At 40.9% G+C, this 26906-nt stretch overlaps 1 protein-coding gene and 1 non-coding gene across 4 annotated transcripts in view; both read left to right on the forward strand.

Moving 5' to 3' along the window:
• The window catches only part of LOC121181897 (BTG3 associated nuclear protein), a 36623-nt gene extending 25290 nt beyond the window's left edge, over positions 1-11333 (forward strand). For all 3 annotated transcript variants that reach the window (XM_041038115.1, XM_041038116.1, XM_041038117.1), the window contains 2 exons: positions 6068-6208; positions 10279-11333. In XM_041038115.1, coding sequence (XP_040894049.1) covers positions 6068-6208; positions 10279-10395 — 258 coding nt within the window. In that variant the 3' untranslated portion in view covers positions 10396-11333. The remainder of the gene's footprint in view (positions 1-6067; positions 6209-10278) is intronic.
• Positions 11334-23275: 11942 nt separating this feature from the next.
• trnal-caa lies at positions 23276-23348 on the forward strand. Its single transcript has one exon. It is a non-coding gene; the product is annotated as a tRNA-Leu (tRNA).
• Positions 23349-26906: the final 3558 nt, after the last annotated feature.

Raw genomic sequence — 26906 nt, forward strand, 5'->3', positions numbered from 1 at the left:
ATGGATGTTGCATCATAGAGAGTCCTATGAACAGCTTGTTTTGTTTCTTTTACTAATGCTGGCAAATGTACAAGCACAGTAAAAGTCATTGTGTCTGATAGATGAGATGCTTTCATGAGTTAAAGACTCCTATGCTCTACACGCTGATGTAAGATGACAGATGTCTGAGATTTGAAGTAAAACTCTTGGATTCTTGGCTGTGTGTCAGAAGTACTGAGTGTATTTGACTTTGAGACCCAAGGAGGTTATTTGTACGCTGTCGTGTACTTCTTAAATGGTCATTCTCAGATTATTTAGATATTTTGTGTCGTAAAATCCAGTTTCAAATGCATTTATAATTTTTTTTTTTATATTTAAAAGGAAGTGCCAGCAATGGAAAACAGAATAAGATGTATCAGTTTAGTTGTGTCAGGAAAATGACATTTGATTTGACAAACATCTTGGCCTCCATCAATGTGCATTTGTAGATCCTGACTCAATTCTAGATTAAATTACTTGTTAAGATGGGTATTTTGTGCAGTGTGATATTTTGTTAGTTGAGTTTTACAACCTGTGTATATCATCTCCTCTGGCTCCACTGAATTAAACAGGATAATTGGAAACACGATAAAGTCATCATCTTAAATCATGAAATTTACCGTCGTTGTAAAAATGCCTTTGTCAATTAGGCAGTCCAAGTTTGGATTTGCACTAGAGAACAGAGAAAATCTTCAGTGGAATTTTCTTCCTTTTCACTTTTTTAAAGGGGTTTGACTTTTAATTACATCTGTTATTTTTGTCACGAGCCCCCTTTTGATTTGCTGGTTCTGGATCAGAATTCAAGTCAGGCTGGTTTTGTCATAAAACCTCTCTGAGCCCTGTCTGAATCTGACTCCCAGTCTGCTGGTGGGAGTTGCGGAGCAAAGGATGCAAGGGAGGGTTTGATTGGATGCAGGTGTCGAACTCTGGCGTGGAAACAGTGTCAGGGTGTGGGTGGAAATGGGAAGCAGTGGGCCAGGTTACAAGGTCAGGCATCTTGCAAGACATAAGACATATTTATAACACGTATCCATATCAAAGATTAATATGTTGACAGGAGATGGACAAATAAGTAATGTATGGGAATATCAATTGTCAAACGTTAATATATAACTGAAAGTAAGTGAGAAAATTCACAAATCACAGAGAAACAAAGCGTGATAATCCTTGGCTTCTATTTCAACTTCTGACAAAATTTGTATCACAGTTCCTCTGTTGTCTCTTCAGTTTAATTGTAAGCAGAGGCCCAGCTGAAATCAAAATAGTCCTCAGGCTCAGAGGTAAAATAAAAGGCATATGTAACTTAATGATGGCAGTGAGACATATTTAGGCCAGTGTGTTCACATTCCCAGTCTACACCAAACAAGCAAGCACTCAGAGCAACACTGTGTCTATGGGCATCTTTACAGCCAAGTCACAGCCAACCCTCCTCCATTCCCCTCCCACCCCACCTACTCACCCGGAGCTAATGTTTCTGCTTGGACATCTGTCCAGGGTTGGTAGTTGCAGATGTTGTTGACGGCTGTGAAGCTGAGAGGAAGTTCCAGCCACTCCAAAGTCCAAATGTTTCTTTTTTCATTTCCCTGTTTTTTTTTTTTTGTTTTTTTTTTTTGTTTTTTTTTGTTTTGTTTTTTTTCCCAGATCTGAAAGAGGAGGAGGTATTCCTCAGGGAATGGCAGGAACCAGATTTGTGTAGCACTCTTTTTTTTAAAAAATACATAAAAGCCTCACTTATGTGTATGTATGTTTCCTCTAAAAGGATGATGTTGTGTTGTGGAAGATTCACCGTACTTTGATTACAGCGAGGGTGTAGCAAAAACTTTAAAAGCATACCCAGACACAAACACACACATGCACGCTTAGCGGATGACTCATAGCATCATCCGATTCACAGCTGAGTTTAACTGAGACCTCCTGAGAGCCTGGGAATCGATGCCAGCCTGCACCAAGTATGTGCATTGCGGAAGCAAGTTTTTTTAATTGATGCACTGAGACTGTTAGAAAGGACAGAGATGGGAATTCAGAGGCATTGTTGTATTGCAGAACAACACGTATTTTCTTAAAGCCTTCATTATTCAGTTTTAACTAGTTTCAGATGAAAAGTGTGTTTTAAAATCCTCAGACAAGCAGAGATGAGGGCTGGGTTAAAAAGTCTTGTTTATCCAGTGGGTTATTGTCTTCCAGTCTTGAAATCATGGATGTTTTTTGCATTAAGCTGCTGCTGTTGTTCATTTTTGTGTCTTTCCTCTCCCATTGCTGTATTTCTTTAGTGTCCTGGATCCATTACTGAAAGCATTACCGCATCAGCAAAAGATTTATTTTTTTCTTTCCCTTTTTTCTCAAGGCCATGGCAGCTTGCAAAGTCTGAAGAGAATTTAAGATGGTCTTGATTGTTCAGTGCTCATCTCTCTCGTACTGTGCTATAGTTTCATAGCACTGTAATCCAGCTTGTCTGCTCTGCTCTGTGGTCCTCCAGCATGGGGGTGGCCAGCCAGCCAGTGCTGATTATTTAAGGGTCCCAATCCCTAGAACCCTGAGGCCAACAGTAACTAATGCACTTAAGATCTGCTGATGGCCCCTGTTTCTGACAAATTGAGCTTAGTGTGTCAAATCGAATATACTGGGTTGCATTTTAAGTGAGTCAGCCGAGCTCTGAGTTGCAAACTGATGCAGTTAGACGATCAAAGCACAACTGTAAAGTTTTCCCAGCTTCAGGGGACTTGTCTGCTCCAAGAAGGCCCCCTCAAATATCGAGGTGTTGTTGTATAACGTATTACTTTCTACTAACAATCTCGATTTGTTGTTGATTAAACATAATCCATAAGCAGAATCATTTTCTACCCCATAAAACCTTTCCTTGAAACCGTTTTGTAATTATTTTTGTTTTTGCATCATTGCCAACCAGCCTAATGATGATTATGTCCTATTATCTGAATGGGAGGTAATTATCATCAGTACTTGCAGAATAGCTTAATAGTACTCAGTAGTGTTTTATACAAACTTCCAACCTTGAGGTAAGATGACAAATTCATATTTTTATGCTGTAGGGAGTGCACTCTGAGTACATTTTCTGGGCAGCTTCTGTAAAGTGGATGCACATCTCTTGAGCACAGTTTTTTGATTTTTTTTTTCTCAACTGACTCATACTTTAAAGCCAAGCGTGACAGTGTTTCGCCCAAATAGTGGAGACGAGTTGTTCTGACAAAGCAAGTCCTGGGACAGGATGTGGGCCTGAGAAGTTCCTGTGTAATCGCTGCCGAGATCTCACACACCGTTCCAACTCTGTAAATGCTTTTGTGAGCCTCTGTGTGCTGCTTTTCACAGCTGAGAATGCAAACTGCTCTCAAATGGAGGTTGAGAATCTAATTGAGCGAGACAAGTGTTTACAATCTCAAGTGTCAACCATAGCATCCCTTGAACCCCAGTAATTGTACATTTAGCCACACGAGTTGGACAATACAGACTCCTCATCGTGCTTGAGTTTACACACACATGGATGTAGTTGCAGACTAACGAGCACTTGGCAGAAATCGTGTTTGATTCCTAATAAGATAACAGCATGATGAAATGTGGAGATAAGGATGCACCTCTATGGATGTCTGCCATGAAGAAACACTGAAACAGCTGCTTGTGTGTTTGGTTTCTCACTGTTCTCAGTAAGATGACTGACTGAGCAGTGTTGGCATGGATTTGATCTCTGTGGAGTAATGCCTGCTTCAACAGTGTACTGTATATGCGGCTGTATATGCACAGTCAAGGGCAGCTGTGGCTCAGGAGGTCGTCCACTAATCAGAAGGTCGGTGATTCGATCCTTCTCCAGTCCACGTGTTGAATTGTCCTTGGGCAAGATAGTGAACCCCAAATTGTCCCCGATGTATCATCAGTGTGTGAGTATGCGCATTAGGAAAAAAGCGCTCTATGCACTTAAAAAACGCTGTATGAATGTGTGTCTGAATGTCCCTTTAAGTGTAAAGCTCTTTGAGTAGTGTATACTTTTTGAGAAAAGCTTTATGTAACAGCAGTCCGTTTACCATTTATCATTTACAATCATTTTCTGGTACCAGGGGATGGTCAAGCTAAGCTAACTGGCTTCTGGCTCCAGCTTCATATTTAGTGCACAGACATAAGAGTGGTATTGATCTTCTATCCCAATGCGCTGCAAGAAAGCAAATACACATATTTCCCAAAAGTATTCCTTTAATTGTCTGATTACTGTTTACGCCAACCCTCCATGCTAATTCTGTAATTGATCAGGAATGTTTTATGGGTCATCAAACGAGAGGATGATTCATGTGACCCAGCTCTATCAGTCTGCTATATTAAGAGTCTAACTCATCTACCCTCAATCCATGTCTGTGCTTGAAGTGTCCTGGTCGTCTGATCGGTTGAGTCAGGCAGACTTCTTACACTAATAGCTTCCATCGGGCCGACTGCGCCTGGCGCATTATGGTGATGAGGCGGCAGATTTTGTGGTGCAACTGGCAAAGTCTCTTAAATGACGAGGCAAGCCGGAGGGGGGGCGGTAAACTGAACCTTTTGGGCCCATCACTAACTCAGAACTTCAAAGTAAAGATCGGACTCTGGGTTTGGGAAGCAGTGTGGGACTCTGGGATTGGAAGGGTTAGGGGGCAGCAAACATCATCTGTAATTGAGGTTTGTGAGGTTTGGGTTTTTCTGCAGGCTTGCATATTCTCCCTTAAATTTTTTAATGTCTGTTCTGCATGTCCCAGCCGGTCCCAGCACCCAGTGCAGCTGGATGAAGATTGAGCCGGAGACAGAGAACTCACGTAACATTGCAGAGAAAGCGCACAAAGACAACATACAAATGAAACCTGCTGGACAGGAGATACTGAAGAAGTCTGTGCTCAGTCCAAAGCCATGAAACGGGGGGAAAAAAATAAATAAATCAGACTATGCTGTCGGTTCATGTAGGAATGCCCTTTATTTCAAACTAGTAATCCACCCCCTCTGAGAAACTTATTGTTGGAAAGCTCTGGGCCACACTGGAGGGTAGTAGTGTGGTCTCTGACCTCTGTCTGATTAAAACGAACATGCACAAGCACAGAACTGAGTGAATGTTTCCCTCCATCTGTCTTTCTCTGTGTTTGTGTTGACAAGATGATTGTACGTTAATTTGTATGTCTCTTGTCACATGGGAGTTATGCTGTCCAAATTAACAGCAGTGCTCTGCTAATCCCAGCATGTGCGTGTGTGTTTTGTGTATGACCTCGTGCAAATGCACACACATGCAATCCTCTGTGAGTTTGTGGTTGCAGTCTATATATAGGAATGGACTCAACAAACTATAGGAATACCCAACAACACTCCAGCTGCACTGCACTGCTCTGTAATTAGTACATGGAAACCACAGAGCTCTAATGTCGCCTGGCTGACTTTCAACGCTGTGGGAGATTAGGATCCCCCTGCGATGTCTCACAAACCATTCTCTGTCAGTTCCCTCTATTCCTTTGGCAAGATAATGAAATGAACCCAAATAAAAACAAATACTAACTACCATATCACGTTATGGAGTCTGGAAAATCAAAACTTGTAAAAATATAATTGAATTGAACGGACCATAAAGTTCCTCTCCAGCTTGATGTATAAACAGGGGGTGGGATACGAAGCAGTGAGAACAGCGGGGCTGAAATGTTTATTTACATCACTCAGATACCACCACATGACTCTTTCCTTGCCACAAAGTTACTTGGTGTGTCTGTGTCACACCGTGCTTGTACACACTGATGGCTGTAATCAATAAAAGAGCATAAACACATCAGATAGCGCACAAATGAGGCTTTCTGTTGTTTGTTTTTATTTGGTTCTTGTCTCCAGCGATGTGTACTGTTGATCATTGCACAGTTGGCCAGATTGTTGCTTTTTAAACTCTGGCTGGATGGAGCTGATAATGGGAGCTTTCACTCATATCTATTTTACTTTTATTTAAAAACAGGAGCAGAGGGATTGACTAATAATATTGGAAATGGACAGAAAATGTCAGGGGTGGTTAACAACTTTCCACTGTCCTCTTCCTCCTCATGTGTCCTAGGTGCTGCGTGGAGCTCAGCTGATAGCGGTGGCGTCAGCTGATGGAGGGCCCACAGCAGTAGAAGGGTCTTCTCTCCCCTCTGACATCCAAGTGCAGTATGTCCAACTAGCTCCCGTCGCTGATCACACAGCTGCCGTACAGGTAAAACAACACACAACACAAAAACACAAACTTTCTGAGGCTCTCATACACGTGTACACGGACGCAGATTGTTTGTAACTGGGTAGCAATCCAAGTGCTAGGGTATGCAGCTATCATTAATTTGAGGTGAAACAGACCTCAGTACTAATCTAAATCAGTCCCTCTTCACATGTGTTTGTTTTTTAACCAATGCATTATAAATAACTGTTCTCAACCTCTTTTCCTCAATCTCAAGTACATTGACGAGCAATCAGTCCTTTGGTGATGTGATTAATCTTTGCAGGATACTCAGCCAAAAGATGCAAGTGCCATGATTTTGTGTATTTTGGTACTCTGAGGTGTACTCAGCGCTCTTGTTCCTCAAATACAAAAGTCCTCTGGATAATTTCATGCTACTATAGGTTTATCTTACAACCCATCAGTTATAAATATCTCTGCTTTGTTCTTAGCAAATTGCCTGGCATATCAAATTGAACTAAATAACTGTAATCATGAGCGGAATCAGAGTCTCATCAGCTGTTTCTGGTGAAGATGGTGACCCATTTCATTAAACTATCCAGCAAGGCTCTTTCTCTCTGCCAATAATGGCACTAACTTCTAAACTTTCGTGCTGCAATGCTTGTAGTTGCCACCTACAAGTACACAGCCTTGTACTTTTTAAATGTATTTGTTACTCTGCTACAGATAAATTTTGGATTAATATTCTATGCCAGCTGTAATGTAAATAGTTACCAGTCATGACAGCTTTTTGCTTCTGTGCTCTGTTTCCTATCATAACTGTAATCTGCTGAGCACACAGTATCCACTAACTGTTCTGTAATCTGAATGTTGGCCATCTAACATTGTTCACTACCAACCCTGTTTGTATCATGTTTTATATGCTGCATGTCCTTCTCCTCCTCTCCTCCATTCCCAGCTGTCCTATCTTCCTCCTTTTCCTCCTTCCTCCCAGCCTGGCCATCGGCAGAAGGGTCCGCTATATGAGCCAGGTTCTGCTCAAGGTTTTTGACTGTGGAAGGCGCTATATAAATAAAATAAAATTGAATTTGTTTACACTGTTGACTTAACAAGTAGAGTTTCATTCTCATCCAAGGCTTTATATGGTTTATACTGAATGATTCAGCTCCATCCACCTAAAAACAAATTAAGAACTCATATTTTCTGCCCTTCGTCTTTTAGGAATCTGAACTTTCTTTTTCTTTCGTAACTTTTTTCTTTTCTTCTTTCAAGAAATTAGGCGCTGACTAGGAGCCAAAGTGTCTGGTTGTCTGGGCTGACACCTGCCTTCTTTTGTGCTATTATGGTTTGATTAGCTTCATCATGCTGTAGAATACATCCTGAAATATTTCATTCGTAATTGCTGTAATGTTGAAATAGAAATATGAGTGTAATTTCAGCAATTTAGCCAAACTACTTACAGGTACAATGAGACCCTGTTGTCGTAATTTTGCCTAAATAAAAAGCACTTAGCTTTCAGTCATTATGACGGGTGTTTGGACAAACAGTAATTTAACATAATAAAGTGGAGTGGATGAAGTGTTACAAGGAGAAAAGTAGTAATTAGTAGATATGCCTAAATTCCCTTGATGATTGAGCTTGTTGTAACAGCCACATATGGAATCAGGATGGTGCACAGGCTCATGGCACAGCTGTCTTTGAAGTGGTCAGTTAAACTCTGCAAGGAATATAAAAGAACAGCACTTTGCCATTGTTCTCTCTGCTTTTGTTCTCCTCAGCTCTGTGGAATATCATATTTTCTCCCTACTGCTTCTTTAGTCACATGCTTAAAATGGGTATCCTCTAGTCCTGATGTGAGTCAAGTCTTTGTTGTGTTGTTATAACATAAACAAAGACAACTTCAAATGATGCATGGCCGTGTAAACTACCAGTCCCGTCCTGATATGATCTCCTTGCAATCTTTGTAGTGTGATTGATGATATTCGCCTCCCTGCAAGACATGCGGAGAGCAAATGTGCTGACTGACCACGCAACAGGTTTTGGGATTTCCTGGTGAAGACCTGTTCTTGTTGTCCATTTGTTGTCTGTAGTTGTCAAGGTAATTGGTTCCTTGCCCCCGAGAGCGTGGAGATAGTTAAAGTGCATCTATGTTGATTAATTTTTTTGGGTGTAGATCATATGCAAACTGATACACCCTGAAACACTATTTATTTGTGGATTCATGTTCATGCACAATGTTATTGCCACCCCATGCACTGTATTCCAAAGTCTGTTCTCCATGTTGTTTGGCACAGCAAGCAATCAAACTGTTTGTTTATTCAACTGATTCGTTTGAATAGATATTTATGTCTAAAAAGAGCGTTTTTTTTTTTTTCTTAAGACATTTTTCCTAATGTTTGATTATACGCAGATCTTGACAAAAAAATCAACAATGTTGACAGAGGTCTGATCAGTCATCAGCGTTCTGTTCAGAGGAGTTTGGGTTCAGTAAGGGCACATGGATGTAGTCAGGGACTGAATGAAACCACCTGTTAACAATGTGGCGTCTATTGATCAAACAATAATTAAACTCGTCAAAAGCAGGTTTTGATTAGACTTCAGACCCAAAATAATGTAAGGTGTTAATGCGCCAAGAAAATAGGCTGGTGTTAGGACATACCCAGTATGGCCAAGTAGAGTTTTTTTTTAAGCTTGCCTTAAAGGATTTTACAGAGTGAGAACCTAATTAGATTTATCCAAACAATACCTGGTCAAAATATGTAATGCATGCAAATAAATAGCAAGGAGGGAAGGAACTCAGAAGACTCAGAATAGCGATGACCAATTACAACGGTAAATGAAAAATGAAACTGTATTATAAAGATGCTTTGCAAATAACCATTAAATCAAGTGGCCAATGTGGGAGCATAGATACTTGGCTTGCCTGGTACTGGGTGGGTTATTGTCTCAGTTGGGCTTTTACGTACCAGAGTGTAAACATTGCCAACTTTTAGTTCAGAGTTCAGTTCAAGGTTAGCGCTGTTCTTTTTTTCCACCCTTTTCTCAAACGTGTTGAATCGAGAGAATTGCTCTCATCTGTTTCCAGACATATGGAAACATTTATAGAAGTTCTTGAAAAATTACTTAGGCTTTTGTATTTATTTATCTCTGCATTTTTCTTCTCTCTTTATATAATAGTTTCCATTACACAAACTAGATGAAGTAGGGGGCAACACAGTGATATTTCCACGAGGCATTTCTGCAAGTTGGTGAAAATATGTGGCTGAGTTTCAACTCAGCGTGGTTTATCTCCATTATCTCCCGCCCAGGTCTAAGGTCTGGGCTGTAGTTAGGATACCTAACAGCCCGGTTTAAGCACACTTCTTCCGAAACTGCCAAAACAGCTTCTGATACATGACAGTTTGACATGTCCAGAGTTTGAAACGCTCATTGAAAAACATGGATCCACATGAGTTTTACTTGGCCTCTTTACTGCCATTGGTTACAGCGGCTGAGCCTGTTGTTGCATTGTGTGTGCTGCTGTGGTGCAGCTGTGCTCCAGTCAACACTGTTGTCTAGTGACAGCATGCTGGGCTGGAGGGAGGATTAAATGCTGCAGGTGTGTTTGAGGGAACCTTTGGCGTGCACTCGGGGAAGGAGTGAGTCACTCTTCATGGTCATCATCCAGGACTGAGTCATGAACCTCTCATCTTTTAAGGGGTTTTTACCCGCACAATACCTCGCTCTGTCTGACACTGACCATAGAGAGAGTCAGAGAGCATTAAAACACAAATAGCTCATCTCTTGTCAACCACCTATCACTCTGCTTCTTTTCTCAATCCTTTCACTGTCGTCCTCTCTCTTCTCTCTGATGTATCTCCTCTCTGATCTCTCTCGTCATTCCTCTGCTCCTTTTCTGTTTGGTCTATTCACTGTGCTTGTCAGCTACAGTGACGCGGGGGGGCTATAGTATGGCTTGGCCTCCATCTGTTAGTTCACAGGAAACACCTTTCCCCTGTGTTGCAGGGTTTTCAAAATTACGCTGATGAGCTCAAGCAGGTTGCTGCATAATTAGCGTGTGCCATGTGTAACATCTTACTATCTTCCCTCTTCCTGTCTTTCATGTGTCCCAGGCGGCTGAGCTGGCCCCAGCCCTGCAAGCGGACATGGAAGTAAAGGAGGCCATCCAGGGCGCCATCCAGGGCGAGAATGGCGAGGTGGTTCAGATTGTCACCTCTGTGGCCACCTGAACGCCAGTGTCTGGTTGAACGCAGCCCAGAACTCTGCCCCACAGTGTGGTCTGATGTGGTTCATAGAAACATCAGAGGTCAACAAATGCATACAGTCTGAAGAGCGGCTGAGTCAGAAAACGTCTTTAACAAATTCTGAAGGTTGCTGATGAAATGGAGGGAAGAAGCTTTTTTTTCTGCAAACTGCTCTATTCATTGCCAACCAGATGTCGGAATGTTGAAATGTTCACAGAGAACTCGAAAAGACCATGATACTCCAAAATCAACTGTGGTCTTTCTGGTGTTTTCATCACTAGGAGGACCTGGCCCACCGCAGAATACACAGTGGGATTATTGTCTATCCAGGGAGGATGCTGCTTATGCAGACCATCACCCTGCCACTTCATCAGCACACATGCTTGTTTACATCAGCTTTGGAAAACAGTGGAGTTATTTGGAGTTAAGCTGCTTGGCTAACCCTGAAACCCCCATGAGGGTTTGTAAAACTTCTGAATCCCACCTACAACCCGTACCGCAGTCCTTTTCTTGTCATTTTCTCTCACTTCTTGTCACGGTGGACTGCAGTGGAAAGCAGATTTAGCTGAGGACAGCTACTCTTGGTTGTGATTAATTTAGTTTTCTTGTCACTCTCCATGAATTAGTCCATACTGTGTCTCTCGGCTGTGAGACCTGCCTGCCTGTACTTTGTTCAACTTGTTTTCATATTACTTTAGCCGCAGAGCTTTGTTTGCTTTTTGATTTATCTAATTGTAATATGCCGAAATTTCTGGGGAGCTTTAATTTCGGAGGTAGAAGACCATGAAATAGAAGAAATGGTTCCAGTGGTAGACAGTACAAGTTGCTTGTAGAATACCAAGGAAACCTTGAAGTTGTTTATTTCCCCCTGTTTTGTCTCTGTGAAGATACATTCATATGAATAAAACATGTTTGTGGTTGCCATAAAAGTGTGTTTTTATTTTGGTTTCCTTCTTTATTCGCTCTCTGTTTCCATCAGCCGTGGTCATCAAAGTAGCTTCAAAGTTTTCCAAGACATGACTTCGCTTTCATCCGCTACAAATAGACAATTGAGGAAAGCGTGAAATAATAGTTTGGTTTTGAGGTCTTGTTTCATGTTGAGCTAATTTATTTACTATTTTTGAAGTAAATATGTATCATGTCAACTTCAATAGCCATAGGATTAGGCTACTGGGTTGTCAGCAATCTTGACAAAATAGACAGCAAAAATAAGCTTTGGTCTCTTAAGACTGTAATTAATATGTTGGCCGTCACAGTTTCTGAGCTGTAATTGCTTTTCTTCAAAATCCACAATGTGCCTACTTTGTGGTTACATTTTTCTGTCACTAAAAAAAAAAACAGCAAATGTTTTGTTGTGCTGGAGTGACGCTCCTCTAATGATGAATATCTCTGCAGTCAATGAGAAAAGAGATAAGTGAGACACTCTGAGGCCGTGTGTTGGATTGGGGTAGTTTCCCATGCTCAGTGTGATGTAATAGTGTATTTTGGAGTGGGGGAAAGAACCAGGCGACAAAATGAACTTGATAAAACAACATCCACAGTCTTGGTTGCTTCCTCTTGTTTCCTTTCAGTCTGTTGTTGCTGTCTCTCACCCCCTTTAAACTGCCTCTTTGTCTTGTCCAGTCCCCTCTCGGCCTCTCCCATGTATTTCTCTTCTCTCACTCAACTTTGTTTTCCTCTCTCTCCTTTGGAAGCTGTGTTAAAGTCAATTTACTTCCCTTTAAAATTATCCTCTAAGCTGGGCTAAAATTTCATGGGATAGACTGATGGGTCCATCCCTTTGAAATAATCTTGATGTGACTAAGTTCAAATGTTGGCTTGGACAATAGCCCCCCCCCCCCCCCCCCTCCCCAGAGACCGCTCCATTAAATCTTGAACTTGGAAGGAGACAGACCCCCGCTCATAACGGTCTTTTGCTCTTCATTTTTACAAGCCTGGGCTCCATCCAGGGGCTGGAGTGGTTACCATAGCAACGGACCCTCTCTCAGGCTGCCTCTAAGATAACCTGTTGAAAACAGAAATGAATGATAGATGGAGAAATGAGATTGTTTGGAAGCAGTGTGCATGTTTGGGGAGAGGGAGTGGAGTGATGGGCAGAGACCAGGCGGTGTATCTTTCTCCCCTTCTCTCAGCAGCTCTGTGTTCTCCTGCAGTGACAGCAGCTCTGCTGGCATCTGCTACAACACGCTAGTACCAACCTGGCTGTTACACTCCTGGCTCGGACTTGACTTTGGCTGCAGATATTCCCATGTTCAAACTTTTAACAAGGTTGGAGGAGTTATCTCAGGATGTGTAAAGATGAGTGAACATATTTGTTGAAGCAAAAATGTCCAAACACAGTGTGTGTCCAGGATCATAAATCAGCAATTGTTAAACTTGGGGAAACATAGCTCCCCAGAGCAAGGATTTATCTCTCTCACGCCAGTGGACAGATTAGTGAAGAACAGCACTGTCACAGTCAACAGCACACACACTTTTTTCTTTTTTTGTTGTTTTTGTATTTCTTACTTGCTGAATATTTCAAAAGGTCACAAGCAAGGCATGCAAACTTTGCCTTTAGAAACAACAGCTTAATTATTTTGGATGTATGTGTACGTGTTGCTGTGTTCTTAAATCAGATGGCGGCAAGTCTTGGACCTTAGCTTCATGGCTGCTGTTACATGCATCATAAAATGGCATAGGCTGCTGAATGTCAGTTTTTGTGATGCTGAAATTTGTAGTCAGTAAAAGTGCCCTTTTGGTTGCATAATATAAGATGACAAGCTGTTAAAAAGATTTGTCTTGATCATGCATTAGTTTTTTGTTTTGCTTTGCTTTTCATTTGATTTATTACTCTGTTAAGCTTTCCTTCCCACAGTACTAATAAAATACGTTTTTTTAAAGATACATAAATGTAGTTTTTGTAACAAAATCAGAAACAGAAATAATATAAAAGATACTAAAGAAAGGCCATCAATGTAGAATGGAAATAATGTTTTCTTTTTGGTAATACAAAAAGGAAGAAGAAATCAACTGATTTGAAAACTACGAGCAATCAATATAGACTGAAATTTCCATTTTGTTGTCATTGTTGGTTAAAGGTGATACAGTTAAATGATTACATGTGAGTGCTGTGTTATGATTTTGCGCTTTGCAACATTATTTTCCCAGTAGGAACTCTTAATTAATCTGAACATTATTAATGTTATTAATATCTTCTATGTATTAATTAACACTGCATCAGCTAGCACGAGGCTTTTAAAGAGTCAGGAATAGAGGAATAATAGCTCCATCCTTTTCTTTTTTCTTTTTAACTTTTTTTTTTTTTAATAGTTCTTATTAGGCCGAAGTTTCAAAATTAATGATAATGAAAGATGATTCATACGGAACCAGCCGGGAATCCCTTGACACATGAAAAGTGGTGAACTCTGTGAGAAGCGGGTGCGCAGAGAGCAGCTGAAGCTGCGTGGATGGGAGGTACTCCCTCAGTTCAGGGACCAGATGTGAGACAGAGTAGGGGTACAAACTCACCCAGACAACGGCTACAAACTGCTTCCTGGTCAACGAGTGTCCAAAAAAACAAACTGTTGTCAGCTCGGACTCTCGGTTGAATGGTTCTTATTTTAGCGTCGAAGGTAAGTTTAGCGTTCATTGATCGTGTGTGTGTGTGTGTGTGTGTGTTTTTGGTTTTTTTTTTTAAGTTGAAATGCGCATTACGTCGGTGTCCCGAAGAAGAACCTAAGACGTGATGACGTGAAGGCGTAACTACCTTTGACAGGCTCACGGGACGCTTTCTGATGTTTCTCTGCCGCTCTCTTTAAATGGTGTTTACTTGCATTTTATTGCCGGTATTGACTTAAAAGCCAAGCCAGTCCCAGCCTAAGCCAGACCAACTGTTGAGATAGGCTTCTCACAGGACCGTGGCTCACAGTGTGCCTCGGATGACAGGTTAACAAACGTCGTAATGTGAAGGATGAAGCAGGTGCATCATGCCGCGGACCTATAAACGGGTAAAGAAATATACAAAAGAGTATTTGAAGATTAAAAAAAAAAAAAAAAAAAAAGTGATTTAGCCTAAAAAATGCAGACAGACAAGTGAAACCTTATATCATAAAATAAGCCTATACCACATGCAGCCTCATTGGAGGTGGCCCTAAATTGGGAATCACTACCTGTGCCATACCTGTGAGTATGGGGCCTTCCCTTTTACTTACTGTATAACTTAGAAACTAGACATGATTCATTTGAATAGGGATATCATCAGTGTCTGGTGTGTGTGTTGTGGTGTTAATAGGGGTGAGGGGGTGGGTTGCAAGAAGTCCTGTCTCAGATGACTAGGAGGCCATGCCTGTTTTATGAGCCACAGTGCCATAAACATCAAATCTTACTCGCAGATATTAAGTGTCTGAACCAGAGGCATTTATTCAATGAGCTCTGTGGTCTGTTTGAGCAAGTGAGTGTAACACATTTTATTAGCATCGAATGCCATTATGAGCTAATTTCATTACAAGTTATTGAGAGCATACTGTTTACTGTAAGCTGCGGGAAATTTAATAAGATCAACACTGCCTCTGTCCATATAATAAGATTCCTGGGAAGACTTTTGCACAGTACAATATTTTGTGGGTTGATAATGAATAGTTAGCTGTGTTTGCAGCAAGTATTTTGGCCTGGTTGTTAATACATGGAAGACAGTACCTGACACTGTGCATCTTTTGCCTGTTTTATTTATCTTTGCTTATCATGGAATGTTCTTTGGCGGATGGCAACTCACTGAAAAATTCAGATTGATGATGAGTGTCTAAATATGCATCAGGGTGAGGATAACTTTGCTTTGAGAGACATGTATTGTTCTTATGGTATATGTCAGAGACGGAAATGACTGCATCTTGCAGTGTATTTTTGTTCACGGTTTGTGAGTTCTTACATGCCAGAAAGGTCCTTTGTTTTCAGAGACATTAGGGACTGAGAGAGGTCGTTCAGTTTGGACAGAGGCCGACTCTGATTCCATGGGAGAACGACTGCTTGTTTGTTAACGCCAGAAAGCTCTCACGTGATGAAAGGAAACTCCAATTTGCTTTTCATTGAGCAGACATGTAAGTGCTCTGAGGCTGTGTTTGATTTACCTCCTCTTATCTTTGTTATGGTTATAAATATGATTATGCCAGATGTGGCATGCGGTACAAGGCTTTGTCTGGAGCCATAAATGATTGATATCTCGAGGCATGTTTTTTTCTGGTCCAACCGTAACAGGAGGTCAGCCCAGGAAAACAGGGACTCAGAGGTTTCTGGAGCTGCTGAACACCAGTGTCTGACACTGCATCCCACCATCTCTGGTTATATTCACACATTAACCTATCAAAATTGTCAGAGAGTCAATGTGTGTGTTTGTGCGTGTGTGGTTGTCTAGTTCACATTAATTTACGGTGTGTTTGAGTGTATGCAGGGGAGAGAGACATGTGTTTTGTTGTGTTTTCTGAGTGTTTATGAGCCTTCATAAAGTGAGCTACTTGCAGTCAGCAGTCTTCTTGTCTGATTCTAGGGTTGTGCTTTATACTATAAGCACATAGTCTCAGGCGAAGCCATCCACTGGCTCACCTAATCCCAGTCTGCACGGGACAGCCTGCCACCAAAGTCACTACAGGACGAGAGACAGTAAAGCCTTGTTCAGTCTTCGAACATGTCTCTGGCTAGACAGGCTGGATAAACGACAGCAGCGCAGAGTTATAATGAGTTTTCACATTCATTGAAAACATGGAGAGATCAGGGGGATTGGACTGATCAAGCGTATATGACTCATGCAAGGTTTTTTCCCGACACTGCAGTGAGTTGGGGGAGTGAACAGGAGGATCAATGGATGGAAGGATGGATTAAGACATATCTTAATGTAGTGAAAGAATTACAAAAGGAGACAGGGAGAGAGGAGGAGAGCTAAAACTACAACAGGATTTCCAGTTTCAGCTGGAAACTGGAGAGTGAAGCATGTATGCTAGTGATGGCAGGTGTTTACTTAACAGTTGACAGATGTTTAGCAAATACTTTTGTTTGATCCAATCAACCCTTACATCTTTCTTCTAAGTTAATGTGGGTCATTGTCAGCTAATTAACATTTCAAATACAAGCTTGAAAGGGATTTAGTCAATCATTAAGGGATATTTCATTTTCCTTGGTTTATCATAGACAACTGATACTTTTTTTTTTTTTTTTTAATTTCTTATCATCTATGCAGTAGAAAGTAAGAGGAGAGATGGGAGGCCGAGTGGGAGTGACAGATAAAGATTTTTATAAAGTTTGAATAGTCTCACAAGAAGGAAGCCTGGTAATGTTTTTCGTTAGTTCTTTCTGGAAATGACCATGTCATACTATATGTAAGGAGCAGAATTTTACCTTTCACAACAGAAAATGTTCACTTTTAATGGTGTTAGTACTGGCTCTTCTGTTACAGAGTGATCTCTTTCTTTAAGAGAGTGATTCATTATGGGTTGTTTGTAGCCTTAATGTCGCTAAGATAGCAGATTTCTATCTTGCTGACTACAGGGAAGTCACCAGTAAGCCCAGTTCAATCTAGTGGAATTATTTGCTGGCTCATGATATGTGATTTGCTGCCACAGAGGAAATAAATTGTTAAACAGGCATCTTTACCACAGAAATAGGTCAAGCAGAGTCTTTAGCAAAGTAGCCACAGAATGTCTCATTGGAGTCCAAAAAACAGTCAGAGAGAATCTTTTTGTGCTACCAACTCCACCTGTGTGTATGTGAGTGTATTTCTTTGTATGTTTCTTATTTTTAAAAAGTTTTTTTTTTTTTTATCACAGAGAGCCAAAGTGAAATCAGAATTTCCAGTTTCTGATCCAAAAATAAGAAAACCTTGTTCAGAATCAAATTAGAAACGCAGCCCTAGCTTAGACATTTTGATTTGCCACAGAAGGAAAAAGCACAGGTGAAACAAATTCGATGGCCATGAGGTGTCCCAGTAAGCCATGTACGCCAGCGACGCACCAAGCACAATACCAGGACCCTGCAACTATAGCTCATTTAAATGGAACGCAGTCATTCTTAATGTTACAAACTACACCTGCGCTTTTCTTGCTATTAAATGCCAAAATGTCTTCTGTGAAAAAGGTTTGTAGTATGTCTTGTAGTTCACTCAATTTGTGTAGACAGGGATGATACTTGCATTTATGTATTATGATAGGGATAATCTGTTTAAGGTTACTTGAAATCTGGTGATGTGGCCAGCAATTTACAGAGATCATTTCACAGACAACCTCAGCAGTAACTTTTTGCTTGGATTCTCTGTTGATGAAAGCTTTGGTGGGCCTAGCTGTGGTGACTCGCATTGCTCGTGGTAATTACTATGTTCCCCTTCATCTATCTATTTGAAAAGAAAAAAAAAATCCACACCCAAGCGTCTTCACTTGGGAAATATCTACATTACTTGACATAGGATGTTTAAACATCAAAACAGATTTCATGAGCCAGGCCAAGGTTACACTGTTTATAGGTTAATATCAGTCAGTTGTATGTGGCCAAATGTAGATTTATTCTTATGACACTGTTTAGGATGATTACTTTAAGTTCCCAGTCAATCACGAGAATGAGTTTCTTTGACCTGTAGGTCATTTCTTAGCACCTTAATGCCTCTTCTGGTGCCTGTCACGTCATGTCATTCTCTTCGTTTTTTCTTAATGACCTCCAGAAAGTGTGTGGCAAAACGGAGAGAGGAGAAAACTAGAAGCAGATCCTCATTAAATCTCTCACAGTGAAATAAATCACATGCACTGCTTTAGCTGGAAAAAAACAGGAAACACAAGGAGGAGGATGTGATACAAACCTCCCAGCCTAGGCTGTACTTTGGCTGAGCTGTTACTGTTCGGGTCCAATCTGGGTCTAGTGCTGTAAGAAGGACAGTGGCTCAGGATTGTGCCATGCTTATGATGCAAGTGAAGAAAGGAGTGTGGAGGAAGAGAGTGGAGAGAAGACACAGGGCTTTGTTTCCTTCCAGCTCTGACAATTATTTTTGCAATCAGTGCTGAACAAGAACCTTTTCATTCAAAGGATGCGCCCTGCCTGCACCACTCAGCTCAGCCGTACTCAGCCTAGGAAAATGAGGTGAATGTTGCTGTACCCAGCTGTGTCTTGGCTCAGCGATAGTTTAGCGCAATTAGAAAGTGAGAGACAAGATCAGGAAACACCCAAAGGCCGTGTTGTCACTGCTGCGTAACATGATGAAGTGAGTGTGGCTGGCAGTGGCCCTCAGAAGGCCCAGGGAGAAATCAGATGTAAACCTGAAGGATTAACAAACCTCCAGGGCCTGCACTGAGTGAACTCACAAAACCTAACACAACTCTAAAGTCAGCCAGTTCGTTGTTTGGGCAAAAGGCAGCGTAGCATCAGTGAGACAGTATTATGAGGTCCAGCTGAAACAGAGCGCATAATGGCCACAGACTGTTGTTGTACATCTGCATCAGTGAAGACTATACACTTGATTGGATGGCATGTTTTTGAACTCCAAAGAAAGAAAGAATATTGTGTTAACGTGTTAGAGCTCCGCAGGTGTTTGTTGTTATTGTTGTTGTTGCATATGTGTGTGTGTGTGTGTGTGTGTGTGTGTGTGTGTGTGTGTGTGTGTGTGTGTGTGTGTGTGTGTGTGTGTGTGTCTTAACAGAGAGCATTCATTTTTCAGGATAATTATTCACCATCTGGTTCAGCTCTTCTTGATCACATGATCAGTGGGTAGAGGAGTTTGGTTACAATACAAACAGCACACACACACACACACGCACACATTTTAAAGGTCACATTTAAGATTTCCTGTTTTTGTGGATGTGTTATTTTCTAACCAAGCTTGAGAGCAGGCCAAACATATTTTATTGTTTATATCTTTTTTTCCTTAGAAAATTTGATTGAAACACTTTCTCCTTTTTCTAAAATATCCCCTCCATAAATTTTTCACTACCACTCTTGTTTCCACTTATTTGATGGATGTCGTTAACCTACAAATCTGCACAGTTTAAAATGCACAGAGTTAAATCACATCTCACAGCACGAGACTGGTGTACTCTGAATCATGTTGATTCATCATGTCAGCAATGTTCAACTATATTTCTTTCTACCCACAGTCATACTGGATTTATTAAAGATTTTCTCAATTCAACCTCATATATCAGACTAATATCTTTATTAACCCATATTTCCAACAGTGGTACCACATAGAGCAGAGTCTGTCTCTCATCATTCACCCTGTCTTCTTCTTCTCTACTTCCCAACAGTGTTCTACAGACATGCACGAAAATTTAACAGCTGGCTGTTAAAGTTATGATGGACATATCCTCAGGTGGAATCAGAGGGTGGTAAATTATTTGTTCAGGTTGTAATTGCTGAACTCCTTTATGAAAAATTGGGTCACAAAGCTGTTATTGATGTTGTGTAAGGATCAATTGCTGTCAAGGAGATGATTGCGTGATGCGTGCGGGAGATGAATGAGGGGTCAAGATTACTGAGCAGGCTCTCGCTTTGTCTCAGAAACATTCCGACTTTATGATGCAGAGAGTGCTACCTGAAGATATATTGACAGAAACGTGACATTGGATTCCTGAGAATGTGTGTATGTGCAGCCTGTGTGTGTGTGTGTAGGCATTGACTATCCATGTTCTTCAGAGTGATTTTACATAATCTATTTGTTCTATGAAATTATTGCATTATTTGCATTTGTTGTATTGCAGTATAAACCTAGCTCGTCCTAGTTTTATAGTAAAGTTTTATAAACAGAAAATCTAAAAGAAAGCAGAACTTAGATTTATACTTTATTCTTCGTATGTTCAAACCACAGTATAGAGCCACTAGTGTTATTGAAATCTCTGATATAGGGATTTTTTTAACCAAACCTGTAATCCCACAATATGATGTATGACTTTGGAAGTAACTCTGCAGCAGTTTACTACTGTTTGTTGAAGGCTATGCAGAACATATGTAGCTGATATAAGAGCAGCTAAATCTATTTCTAAATCCATTACTCGCATTTTATCTTCTGTTGTTTTGCCTTTTAGAAAGATTACAAACAGACACCACTTTCGGCACACTGTGTACAGCCTGTGAAGTATTGCTCTTAGACCACTTAGGCATGTGGAGAAATCCAAAGCTCGACAGATCTACTGTGTTTAGTTACGGCTGCTGCCCTGTGATTGGACATGATTGGAAATAGGGCTGAACGATTTATCGTTTTCTGATCGAAACTGCGATTTCAGACAACGCGATCACGTGATCGCCAAAGCTGCGTTTTTTTTTGCAGTGCTCCTGACTGACCCAGGATCTGCTGTGTCAACTGTTTGACACACACACACGCCATCCCCCTACCTGCCAAGCTCACCAATCAGAAGCGACATGCTGCGCGTGGATAGGTCACGGTGAATCAGTATAACCTGATTGGTTACCTGCTCCCTCGTTTCTGAAATGGCTTCAGTTGGACCATAAGCAGAGTTAGTGGGTTTAATCCCCAAGAAAAACAACATGTCGGTCCTTATTATCAGTATTAGTATCAGTATCTTGGGTTTGGCGATGCAGACGTGCATCTCAAACAGGTACTGTGCAAAACCTGTCGCGCTAAAGTTGCAACATCAAGCGGAAACACAACCAATTTAAACCGGCACTTCACCGCAGGCGTTTGCATGACGAAAAAGTCCGGTGAAAAGTCTAGCGAAAATGATACTCAGGCCCGTAGAAGCAAACAGACTACAATTACAGCATCTTTTGCCAGCGTATCTGCGTATGATAAGAACAGCCGAAGACACCGGGAGATAAGGCTGTTGGGCAAGATCATTTGGTAATTGTTTATTTTTCTTATCATTACTTACTTACTTACTTAATTACTTACTTACTTATTCGAATTGTTTTGTATTTTTTAAATTTAACACAGTTAAGGATTGTTTTGCCCTACTTTAAGTTAAGACAGTCAAAGCTCTTTTAGTTCATTTGTATTAACTGCCATTGATCAAGGACTTTATAGAATGTACATGCATGTTTCTTGTTAATAGATACATTTGAAATCAGTTCTTAACTTTAGTTTTGAATAGTGGCATTTAATGTTTTAATGGTATGATGTAATTATAAAATCGTGAATCAAATTGAAATCGCAATAACTGCCAGAAAAATCTCAATTAGATCTTTTCCTAAAATCGTTCAGCCCTAATTGGAAACATGTACATAACTGAACACAAAATGGCCAGCAGCGGTGTACCTGATGGTCCAATCTGTTGTCAGATGTGATGATTTATTTGTCTTAATCCTGTGGAAAACCTGGCAAATAGAGATGATAGGATTTCATGCCAAGATATTTCCACTGAAGCTACAATTGATCAAAAGACAAAGAAAAACAGAATTGCTCAAAAATACTTGTATTTTCACAGCTGTAGATGGTGTCAGGGTACTCAAGAGGGAGTGGTACGTACTGTATGCACACTGGAACAAAGCCTAAATGACTTAGGCTGTAGGAAAGTTGGGTAAGACGGCTTAAGCAAACCTGTTAATACATATCATGCAGTCACTGTGATTCAACAGAAAGAATTTAGTGATGTAAAAACAGAAGAAAGGATGGTGTTTTCTAAATAGTTACGGGGTATGTTTTCACCTGTTGTATTAACAAACTCATTCTGGGTCTTCCTTTATGTCTTACAATTACCCTGTTTGATTTAATGTTCTAACCCTGAAAAAAAATCTTGTGGTTGACACTTGGATGTACAGTGATTAATCTCTTTTTTATTCCTTTATTGTTCTGCACTACTTCTCTGAACACACACCGGTTGAGACCAGTGTACAACATCTTGCACGGAAGCAAGGAAGCTATCAATTAAACTTCAGTAGCAGACTCAGTAGACCACAATGCACTGTGTTCACAGAATATGCTGTATTTCTCACCTGGAATGACTCACTCTCTCACTGTTACTGTCCCCCAATTGCTGTGACTCTTATGGTGTGCATATTGAAGTTAACAAGTTCACAACCCCCTCAGAGGTTTGCTCTCTGGGAAAAGTGGAAAATCACTAACTAAAGTGGAAGTCGATGAGGCAGGCTGAAGGAAAGTGGATATCGAACACTTCATTTCTGTGTAATTTTTCAAATGCACCTTATTGTGTATCACTGGCAAAATATTCTAGGATGAAAATTGCTTTAAAAAGTGGGTACTTGGCCAGAAGGATGATTTTTCATATTGACGATCTAATCAAAATGGACAATCTGATATATGACCAAATTTCTGTGTGATAAGCATCCATATCTGTTTTCTAACATCGTGGGTGTATGGATTCCTCATTATCATTTTGATTTCATGGTCTATTATTTCAAGTAGAGACGTGGTTTGGAGGCAAATGCAAAATACAGACATTTTATTATTTATTTCTTGGCAGTATACACAGAAGTTGGTTTTCAAAAGAAAGGGAATGACTGGTTTACAGGAACTGACATACAGTAGATGTCAGATTGGTCATAGCAGAGGCAACTGTAACGGATCTCTGTGGGCTTTAAATCCTGGCAGACATTTTTATGTGATGTACATTTTTGGCTGCAGCAGAGATACATATTATCCCATCTCAATACATAAACTAATCTGCTTGTTGAATGCAAATCTGTGTAAATCCCATTTTCAAGCCTATTGAGGTTTAAAGGAATTGTTCAGTGTTCTCTCAGTATACGCTTATTTGCTTTCTTGCTAAGAGTTGGATGAGTATGTTGATAACATTCTCATGTCTGTTCCCTAAATATAAGGCTACAAACAGCATATGGTTAGCTGATGTGTTGTTCCAGGGTTAGCCTAGAGCTAATGTTCAATTGAGTGTAACTTCTCCTGCTTAAACTTTCGACAGTTTTAGGCAACAACACTTCAAAAAAAGCCACCTGGTTAGCTCAGTTGGTAGAGCATGAGACTCAACCTCTCAGGGTCGTGGGTTTGAATCCCACTCCGGGTGGCACCACCTCCCATGGGCTCACCACCCGTGGAGTTGCCATAGGTCTTCGGTGCATTGTGAATTGGGCAGGGCTGCCCCCGCGACCTGGGCCTGGACCCAGATAAGTGGCAGATGATGACATGACACTTCAAAGAAACTTTACGCAACAAAATATATGAATAACTAAGAGCTTAAAGAAATGCCGGATAAATTACATATTTGTTATTCTTGTAAACCAAATGAATATTTGGAGCTTAGAAACGGTGTATGTTTTACCCACCTTAAACCAAATCAAAAATGGAGCCAGCTATTATGACCCAACCCAGTGTATCTCAGTATAATGATGGGTAATTTGAGCAGCTGAGTCAAGCTGAGACTAACTCCTACCAAAGATTCATTGTGAAGAGTATGATAGGCATGAGAATGGGTCTGTTGGCCTTGTTCAAATATAATGACTTAAATGAGGGTAGCTCAGGTAATAGGAATGATTTCATGGCTAGAAAAAGGAAATGTTGGATATTTAGATACCTTATTCAATTTTTAATATTTTAATATTTTACCCCCTTCAAATGCTTTATATTTTCTGTTCATGCTAGCAGGATTGCTGTATGAGTAGTGCTGTGCTGTATGAGTTTCTGTGTGAACAGTAGTGTTGGCTTATATTTGTAATAGAAGCACTTGCATTTATGTATTATGATAAGATATGTGATCCAGGTCATTACTGAGCAGGGCCCCCACTTTGAGACATAGTCCCAGACCTATGAAGTCACTTCTTGTGTTGAGTGAATGTATTTTGATTAGACATTAGATCTCAGTTATTACTGATCCATCTATGTATCAGTTCTATATATCATTTCATCTCTCTTTGCTGTGATTGTTTCCACATGTCAGGCCCTGGGCCTCACAGGGCCCACACAGGGCTATAGCATCTGTGAGCTTGTATGGGGGTGCAGGAGCCCCTGTAATGGGCTTAGGCACGTCCTACAGCCCCCCTGGATTTATCAATGGAGGGGACACGGAAGCCTGCTGATGAAGAGGTTGGTGGGTGGGATAATGTGAGGACTGTCAGGGGAGCAGTGGGAGGACAGAGGGGCATGCAGAGCAAATTGAGGAAAGAAGGGGATTTGAGCAGACACATCCTTGGGCTTGCCTGATACTGATGAAAGAAATTTGGATCATGCGGGCACCACATGTATATGTAAACATCTACTACATGCAACACTGTGTTAACTGTTTACAGTTAATTGTGTATATATTTGTTTTTAGCTTATGGGAAAGGTGGATTACCCAGCGATTAGTGTGTGTTTGATGGCATGACGTTGTTTGAGTGAATTCAGCAAAGCCCTTTACATGATATATCTTAAAGACAGGATATGTTCCATGTAGCCATAATAAGCACAGGGGAGCTTTGGTTGTCAGATCTATCCCAGGTGGGGTGTACATCTGCCCAAATGATCTGTGTCGGGAAAAGCATGGGAGAAATGGGGAAAACATCTGTGGGCGTTCGTGAACACACAAAAACAACCTCACCACGATTTTCCACTGAAAAAAGGGGCTTGCAGTATGATCAAATGACAGACGAACAGTTTGGCAGTTTCCTCGGCTCGTCTTTCTGGCTAGCTGTCCCCGTGGTGATGGGAAGCCAGAGGCGTCAGTGGTGAAGGAGACCCCAAACTTGAGAGGAAGAGGCATACAAGGGAGATGAATTTGAATCGCCATATTTTGATTTGTGGCATCTTTTTTGGACAGGGGGACTAATGTTTTTTTTTCCAAAAGAGTATTGCTAACTGTTTTGAGTCAGGTCCCTGAGCCAGTTGAACATTTTGTTTTTGTTGCATTTACACATAATTCTGCATGGCTTGATGAGTGTCAGAGAGGTGGAAAGAATGGAAAGTGATGCATACCCAGGCCATAATCCACAATCAGTTGTAATCAGTTTTTTCTCCTCTAATTCAGAACATTTGTTTGTACAGCTTTTTTTTGTTCTGCCTGTTACTATTTAGGTTACATAGTTAACCCTGGGCTTATCAAATATATTCTTGATTGGTGCTCTGAAGATAACAATGCTTCGCAATTACCCAGCCAACCGAGACAAGCAAGTGAACACTGAAACTGACTGAAAGAGGCTAAAGATATTTGGTTTCTTGGGTGTGAAAAAAAACTAAATTAAAAAAACACCACCAGTTTCTGGGCTATATCTTTCTGCACAGTTCATGGTAACCTGAGAATGACGTTCACCATGATTTGATAAGAACCAAGTGTTACACAGGCTTTTGGCCGTGCCTCTTTGGCTTCTCTGCACTGGCACGGTGCTGGAGAGCAGCAGAGCATCCTCATGTGTAGCCAGTGTTTCAGCTGAACCCAGTCTCTTCTGTCTGTTCCAGAGATATGTCCCTGTGTTTGGTGAGGAAAAGTTACATCGCGCAGTACACAGACCCCGAAAAAGGAGGCTCGTGGACCTTTGAAAATAACAGCTTTCCAGAACTACCCCGAGCGCAGCCAGTTGTCCTTGATTCAAACCATGTGCATGGAACAAGATAATGTGTTTTCAGAATAGTCTATGAAGAATAGTGTTTGCACTGTCGCATGTGCAGTTGTCAGTGTGGCTCGAGGGCCTGACTGAAAAGCTTTCATTTTGTGGATGGGGACCCATTTGCTTCAATGACTATTTAGACGACAAGACCACAGTGGTTATAAACAAACAGTGCCTGTTTGTTTCAATGCACAAACATGTTGTAGACAATCAGATAAGGATTATACACGACTTTGTGTGTAGACACACTACAAGAGCAACTAAACATTCATCTATGTCACTTTCCACACACCACATACTTTCTATTATCAGTGAGATTCATTATGAGTCTTATAGTTGTCAACAAAAGGTTGTTATGGTCAGTAAAGCAGGGAAAACCTGCAAAAAACACCTTTATTTTTTCCTTCCTCTGCTGTGTCCTCTCCACCTGTTAGTGATCTGTTTTATGTGTTTCACGTGTCTCTCCCGCTAATCAGTTCTGGCTTTTGGCACAGAGAAGCGCGTTTTACCCTAACCCTTGTTTGCCAGCTTTCTCCCCCGCCCCCCTATCCACTTTTAGACCTAGATGCACGCTGTGGCTTTTCCTGTGTACATATTGCATAGCTTGTATAAGTGTCTCAACTACTGTACTGTAATTGCTCACAATGTCTTCCACATGTGGTTGTTGTATTCTACCTTCATGCCTTCCTCCTTCTCAGGATTATCAGAGATTGAGACCCTGAGATGTCCTGGAGTCCCCTAGTGAACACGAGGTCCTCGTGTTGACCGGGTGGTGTCCTTTTTCCTTTGCTCAAATACTTCAAAAATGGTTTGTCTGTGAAGGGGATCCCTCTTTTAGGAAGCAAATCCCCACATATCAGAGAAGTGCAATCAGATGACATTCTCAAGGAAGAAGTAACATGTTTACATTTCTCAGTTGGTGGAATGTTCTGTGCTGTATTGACTTACCAGTGCTGTCCGTGGCTTTTCAACCTCAAACTTGTCATACTTTATTGACCAAAACAAAATCCAGCTCAAGCTCATGTTGCATGTTAAGTCTCCCTGCT

The sequence above is a fragment of the Toxotes jaculatrix genome, chromosome 5 (assembly GCF_017976425.1).
Source record: "Toxotes jaculatrix isolate fToxJac2 chromosome 5, fToxJac2.pri, whole genome shotgun sequence".
Lineage (NCBI taxonomy): Eukaryota > Metazoa > Chordata > Actinopteri > Toxotidae > Toxotes > Toxotes jaculatrix.